Genomic DNA, 7,068 nt, shown 5'->3' with positions numbered 1-7,068 from the left:
ACTGCATTGCATACATGTTAGGACTTAGGATATCTTGTATTTTGTACTTTTGTTGTATATTTGAAATTCAGCCCTGTATTTTATAATGTTATGAAAGCTCTAAGGTTTATAATATTTTGTACATATTAAATAACATGGAAATTTTCTGTATATATTTAATTATTATGGACTGTACTATGGAACTGTTTAATGACTGTAAAAGTCTATTGACTTTACTGAGAAATAGGGACTGTGAAATATTTGAGATTTTGATATCATAATATTAAACTGTTTTCAACAGGTTTGGAAGGACAGTTTATCCTCAATATAGACGGCACCTTGCTAAATTTTTATTACCAGTATTGAAACACTAATTTTAACAAAGTATGACAATAGTATCAACATGATATGAATATTACATAAATGACTTCTTAAAATCAAATTGAGTTCAAGAAATGAGATAATCACAGACTAGGTATTCCGGCACGCTGTGTAGCATGCCTTGCTCGGCTATACTGTAGACGGGTGAGGGGTGTTACATATTGATTTTATGATGAATTTTGATTTAAAAAAAATTCAATTTAAGAATTGATTTAGACAAAGAAAGATGTGACCAGGGAGAATAGTAGATTTGTTGTTATTTTTTTATTTGTATATATATAACACGTGAGATGAAAATATTTCAATTGTATTTAATTAAACCAAAATATAAAAATTTATCTTGATTTAAACATAAATTTAAATTAAATTAAAATCAAGAGTCAATTTTAACTCTTGGGATTGTCTACTAAGAGTTCCATGGTACAAACCTGGTTTTAGCCCATAAAGGTTTTGGGCCAAACCTCCCTTTTGCCTACCAAAACCTCAACTCCATGAGCTTTTCTCAAGCCTCCACTTCCCCCTCTTCTTGTCCTCTCTCACTTAACGTTTTCTCCTCTCTTCCTGCCTATGCGATTCTCTCTTCTTTCATTCGCTTGCTGGCAACACTTGGTTCCTGGCTTCCTATGAGAGTCCCCTCCGCGTCTCGACCGTGAGCACTGCGAGAACCACTGCTTAACGCCACAGCACCACTTCGCCCCATCTCAACAGCTAGCAGGAGAGCTCCTCCATCGTCAAGCTCTAGGAATGTAAGCAAACGTCAGTTTCCTGCACCTGTTCCCTTTATTGCCCTTTTATCAATTTAAGCAAGCCTAATAATGTTATGGAGATACAAATTGAGCGTGTTACACTTGCTAAAAAGGACCTACATCCTTAAACCACTCTCAGTCCGCAATTTTTCTTCATCACCAATTGTATGTATTAGTGTGAATGACAAGACCCACCATTTTTTTTCTCAAGAAAATCTTAAAGCTGCTTTCACACCTCAGATTGTGCACTCCACCTTAGTGAATTGCCGTTCTGATTTGATTGCTTTGAGCTTTTTTATTTGGTGTGCGAAGCAACATAATTACTTTCATGATAACCAAGCATTTGATTACATGGTTAGTGTGGTTGGTCGGTTGACTAACCGTTACAAGACACTTAAAGGAATAGTTAAAGAATTAGAGAGTGTTGGTTTACTTACGAAGGCACAAACTTTCTTGCTTTTGTTGAGGATTTATTGGCGTGGAAGAATGTATTCTATGGTTTTCGAAACTTTTGAGGAAATGGGAAATTTTGGTTTTAAACCGAATACATTTGCACATAATGTGGTGATAGATGTTTTGTTTAAGATTGGGCATGTGGATGCAGGAATTAAGGTTTTGAAACAGATAGAGATTCCAAATTTCTTGAGTTTCAGTATTATATTGAGTAATTTATGCAAGTTGAATGATTTGGTTAATGTTAAGGATGTCTTGCGGATTATGCTGAAGGAAGGGTATTATCCTAACGTCGAGACATTTGAGATGGTTTTGAATTGTTTTTGCAAAGTGGGTAGGTTAGTGGAGGCATATCAAGTGTTGGGTGTAATGATAACTCTGGGGATTTCTTTGTCTGTCAATGCTTGGAGTATACTCATTTATGGGTTTTGTAGATTGCATCAACCTGATATTGCATCTTTGTTGTTGGAGAAGATGGTTAAGAGTGGTTGTTCTCCTAATATTGTAACTTATACAACTTTATTCAAAGGTTTTATGGAATCTGAAATGATTCCTTGTGCATTTGATATGTTGAATACCATGGAATCTAAAGGTTATGCTCCTGACTTACTTCTCTGTAATGTGTTGATAGATAGTTTGTCTAAGATTGGGAGATATGATGATGCGCTAGATCTATTTCTGGGTATGTCAAAATGGAAATTGGTACCTGATTCTTATACTTTCAGTTCTTTGTTGTCAACTATATGCTTTTCTAGGAGGTTTAATCTTTTACCCAAGCTGGTTAGAGGACTTGTTGTGGAAGCAGATCTGGTGGTGTGCAACTCACTTTTAAATTACTTGTGTAAAGCTGGGTTTCCGAATCTTGCTTTGGAGTTGTATAATGATATGATTGATAAGGGTTTTATGCCTGATAACTACAGCTTTGTTGGATTACTTAGAGGGTTATGTGGAGTAAGGAGAGTGGACGAGGCAGTTAAAGTATACCTAGGGATGGTCATGAATTATACAGGCCTTGATGCTCATGTTCATACCTCAATCATAGATGGGCTTATGAAAAATGGTAAGTATAATAGAGCTATCAAATTATTTAGGAGAGCTATCTCAGAGAAGTACCCACTAGATGCTGTATCATATACAGTTGCCATCTGTGGGCTTCTTAAGAGTGGAAGGGCTGCAGAAGCTTTTGCTTTGTATAACCACATGAAGGAGGTTGGTTTGTCTCCTAATGTATGTACGTATAATATAATGCTCTATGGTTTTTGTGTGAAAAGAGACATTAAAGTGATCGAAATGTTGCTAAAAGAAATAATTGAGGCAGGGATTCAGCTGGATTGCAATACATTTTTCAGGTTGACCAAAGTTTTATTCAAGTCTCATCTGTCTTCTTCATTCTTTAACCGATTAATTAAACTCTGGAATTTGTTGTTGATGCCTAATGAGGTGATGCATCTGCTATTGTTTGATGGACTTACCAATGATATAAACTTAGGTGACACAAATCATTCATTAATGAAGGGTTATTTGGAGGATAATCTATTTGTGGACTCATCTAGTTCTGATGATCTTCCTAATGTGGCTGCTTCAGTGGGTTGAGTTATAATGCACAATGAAGTCTTTTCATATTAAATGACAGATCTTCCAATCTTTAGAGCTTAGCATGGTGTCAGATACCAGGCATTATAAAGGTATGTCTAGTAAGCACTTTCATATGATTGATTTTTTTTGAATTGCAATGAGCTATTATGCTTTTGTGTTCTATAATGACTATAATTCACTTTTTTCCCCTTAACGTATACATTTTTCATAATGTTTGATGTCAATCTGGTTCTAGCTATATTAAAATGAATTATGCTATTATTATTGTGAAAAGATTCAACATTCTTTACTCCTAGGCACCACTATAGCCATCTCTCACCAAAAGTTGAAGCCTATCTCAAAACAACAATCATAATTCATAATGCATCAAGCTCTTCAAATCCATTAAGTCTCATCAGCTCTTCCACCTTCACTCCCTTGGGCATGTGAGGTAAAGCCACAAAAGCCTGAACATGTATAGTAATGCTTCAAATTTTTATACTGATTTTGATTCCTGATGAGATAAGAAAGGAAGGCGAGGCATGGTTACCATCTGCAATAGAGATTACCAGGGAGATTTCAAAGAGTTTGGCTGTGAATCCCTTGATTTCTTATGTTGAGAGGACCCTATGGAATATGAGCAGGCAGTTAAGAGGATGATTGTGAGCTCAAGCTCTTCACATTTGACAGGCATGACACTTTTTGGCATTCTAGTGACTGCATTCTCAGCTAATACAGGTACCATTCATTAGTTATTTCATTTATAATTTTTTACTTACTGTCTCCACATTGGAGTTGGAAGGAGCACCAAGTGGATCTTTTTAACCAAAATAGTGAACATGGTTTTTTTTTTCTTTTTTTGGTTTTTACTTAACATTCCACAAGCGGAGAGCTAGATTATATTACTCAAAAAATGTTTCTTGGACCATTTCCTTTTACTACCTAAGTTATCCCTTTCATTTGGTATAATACCTATCTACCCATGAACTTTAGTGTGAAGCATGTGATGTATTGCATTTTTATTGTAATTTTTTTCATTAGTTTTAATTTTTTTTGGTTTTTTTTATTGATTTTTATTTGTGTTTCTTAGTTCAATTAATAGAAAATTTCTTTTCTTTTCTTTTCTTTTAATTTAATTTGAGTGTTTTTGTGTCAACTTGGAGGTTTAGGCATTGAATTGTTGGAAATTTTGAAGAATGGATTATTACAGCACTTATTTGTGGCATTTTAAGCAGTAAATCTCACATTTAGGGCGTGAAAGTGCAGGAAATTCACACCTAGGCCGTGACACAGCATGTCCAAGAAGAGAGAGTTTCAAAGAAGGTTTAAAACAAAATGGAGTGTCGAGGCAGTGAGCCATGAGAATGAGGCGTGTACCATGTCAGGCAGTTCATAAGTTCATTTCTAAACTATGTGCAACTAAATATGAATGTTGAGTTTAAAGGGTTAATAGTAGGTCTATACATTCCTTTTGTTTGCCTTTCAATAACTGCTGCCTGAGTTTTAACTTAAAGTTAAACGATCATCTTGTGAAATGTGAAATCAATCTTGCAGGTATTCCCTGCGGTTGGTGTTATAAACACCTCAAAGCAATAACTGATCCTTTTGTGGTGGAAGCACTTGCATGCGAGGGAGGCCCTTCTTCTAGCTAAGAAAAAGTCAGCATTGAAGGGGATGTGCTTATTGTCATCCAAGGGAGTCCCCCGCTACTACAGATTCAAGGGGTGATTGAAGTGAGTTCCATGTTATTAATTGTAGTCATGTAAAGAGATCTTGTAATGGTTTTGCTCTTTCTCTAGCGGGGAAAACCATACATTATACCTCCTTTTACTGTAATCCAATTTTCCAAATAAACTATGTACTTGCCCTTAGGGGCTGATTGCTTTTCTTCATTGAAATTCTATATTTATTCGACCCAAAGAAAAGAAAAAAGATCTTGGAGCTATGCTATGGGCTTGAATGATGGCAAATTGAGGCCTGGAACTCAAAGTTATTTCAGTACTGTTTCACTGTACGATATTAAATCTTGTTCAAAATAAATTGAATCCTAATAATATGAACTTTGTTACGCTTAAAAGCCATAATTCATGCATGGAAAACATAAATCTGTTTCCAATAACTAGCACTAAAATTTTGGCGAAATCTCACCTGTTTAAAAGCTCAATAATATAATCTCCATGGCATAAATTTTCCATAATCTAAATACTTCAGCTCATTCATCTTAAAATTCAAAATTTTCATTCATACATAACAAGCATAATGATGCTCATTCATAAACAAAATGCTTAATTTCAATTCATTTACATAATTTACAATAATTACATAAGTGTCTAATTTACATAACAAAATGAAAGTCTAATTACAAAATACAAAATATAAAATTTCCCGATGAAGCCTAGTGGTCCTACCACAATACACTGCTCTGGTGAGGTGACACTGGACACAATTGCAGATCTAGACTCTCACAGTAATCTCAGTCTACGGTCTACTAGGCTCACGCTCCTGGTCTCCAGTGTCTATGCATGGTAAAAAGCGACGCGCTAAACATACAACTTAGTGGTGCCAATATAATATAAAAATAAACTAAAATAATTAAATTTGTATAATTTATGATATTAATGCATGCAGATTGAAATTTTGGTAATTGTTCGTAATATTCATAATTTAGTGATTTTATGTTCATTATTTAATTAAAGAAATTTAAAACTTATTTTAGTTGCCCAAGTAACCTATACAAATTGACAGGACTGGATAAATGGGTAAACTAGTGCTGGGTACCAAGTATCTCGAGCCATCACACCATCAGTCACATAGTGTCTGCTAGGTGTACAACAAAATGGCTAACAAGCCATAAATAACCATCAGGCAATAAGCCAAGTATGTCAAGAGTATTAAAATGACTAAAAGCCATAACATCACAAAATGGCACTAAAAGCCATAAATCACGGAATGGCATGAAGCCATAGGCAGTACTGCAATCGAAACCCTATTGGCATGCCAAACTATCTCAACCAATCATTCTAGGCATACTAGGCCATGTTGACAAAGTTAAGTATTTGGTTCTTTGCATTTAAAGTTGTGGTTGTTACTATTCATATTACTATTCATGCAAAAATATTGACTTTTTCATAATTAATAGGTATACCATTTTTAAACACATGGTCATACCATATTTTGGGTCACAATTTTGTTGGCATTGATTGTCAATTGTAATTCAAAACTTATTAGAAGAAATTTCAAGTTTCAAATTTGGTCACTTGTGTTTACTGTTCCATTGGACCATTTTACAGTAAGAATTTGGCTAAACTTTCTTCATCAAAGTTGTTCCTTAATGTGTCTAATTTAATTTCCCTTTTTGAATCACTCCATTTGGAGTTTTTTAACTCAAGTTATGACATTTTTACCATAACTAGCCGAATTGGTCGTTGTCTAGGTTTTCTGGATAATTTTGGTTCTACCAGATTTGGTGAGCTAAATTTGGTTAGCAATTTGAATAGGTTATTGTAAGAATTTAGATTTCTATTCTCTATGAAAGTTGTTCTAATATATCTAATCTTTTCATGGGTTCAAAAATCTGGTCATTTGGACCTCTCTACACAAAGTTATGGCCATTTGAACAAATACTGTTCATTTGATCATTTTTCCAGGTCCAGATTTTGGTTACCCGGATTTAGGCAAATTTTAGGTCACTCGAAATTAGTTTTCTGAGTAGGGTCTCTTCATGAGAAATGTGGAATTGTGTCCGTAGTTTCACCTCCAATTAGCCTTACACCAATTGAAGATACACAAGTCAATTTATTGCTACCCAAACTCACTGGACTCAAGTCCAGAATTTCTTGCACATAGGGCAACTTAACCATTTCACCATTCAATGCCACAATTCACTCCAAATTAAGGTCAATTCACCTCAAATGGTCACTAATTGACCATTAGA

At 34.7% G+C, this 7,068-nt stretch overlaps 1 protein-coding gene across 8 annotated transcripts; it reads left to right on the top strand.

The window, feature by feature from the left end:
* The first annotated feature begins 854 nt into the window (after nucleotides 1-854).
* Nucleotides 855-5,026, top strand: LOC110662209 (putative pentatricopeptide repeat-containing protein At1g16830). 8 transcript variants are annotated; one of them, XM_021821113.2, is made up of 3 exons: nucleotides 855-3,244; nucleotides 3,452-3,872; nucleotides 4,401-5,026. In XM_021821113.2, exon 1 carries the CDS (start codon nucleotides 1,176-1,178, stop codon nucleotides 3,150-3,152), a length of 1,977 nt encoding a protein of 658 aa, XP_021676805.2. In that variant the 5' UTR covers nucleotides 855-1,175; the 3' UTR covers nucleotides 3,153-3,244; nucleotides 3,452-3,872; nucleotides 4,401-5,026. The 8 variants fall into 8 exon arrangements, with proteins under 8 accessions (XP_021676805.2, XP_021676809.2, XP_021676807.2 ...); XM_021821117.2 differs by having other exon boundaries at nucleotides 855-3,585; nucleotides 3,666-3,872; XM_021821115.2 differs by having other exon boundaries at nucleotides 855-3,585; nucleotides 3,662-3,872.
* Nucleotides 5,027-7,068: the final 2,042 nt, after the last annotated feature.

The sequence above is a fragment of the Hevea brasiliensis genome, chromosome 10 (genome assembly GCF_030052815.1).
Source record: "Hevea brasiliensis isolate MT/VB/25A 57/8 chromosome 10, ASM3005281v1, whole genome shotgun sequence".
NCBI classification, from domain to species: Eukaryota; Viridiplantae; Streptophyta; class Magnoliopsida; order Malpighiales; family Euphorbiaceae; genus Hevea; species Hevea brasiliensis.
This window is presented reverse-complemented; position numbering and strand designations above follow the sequence as displayed.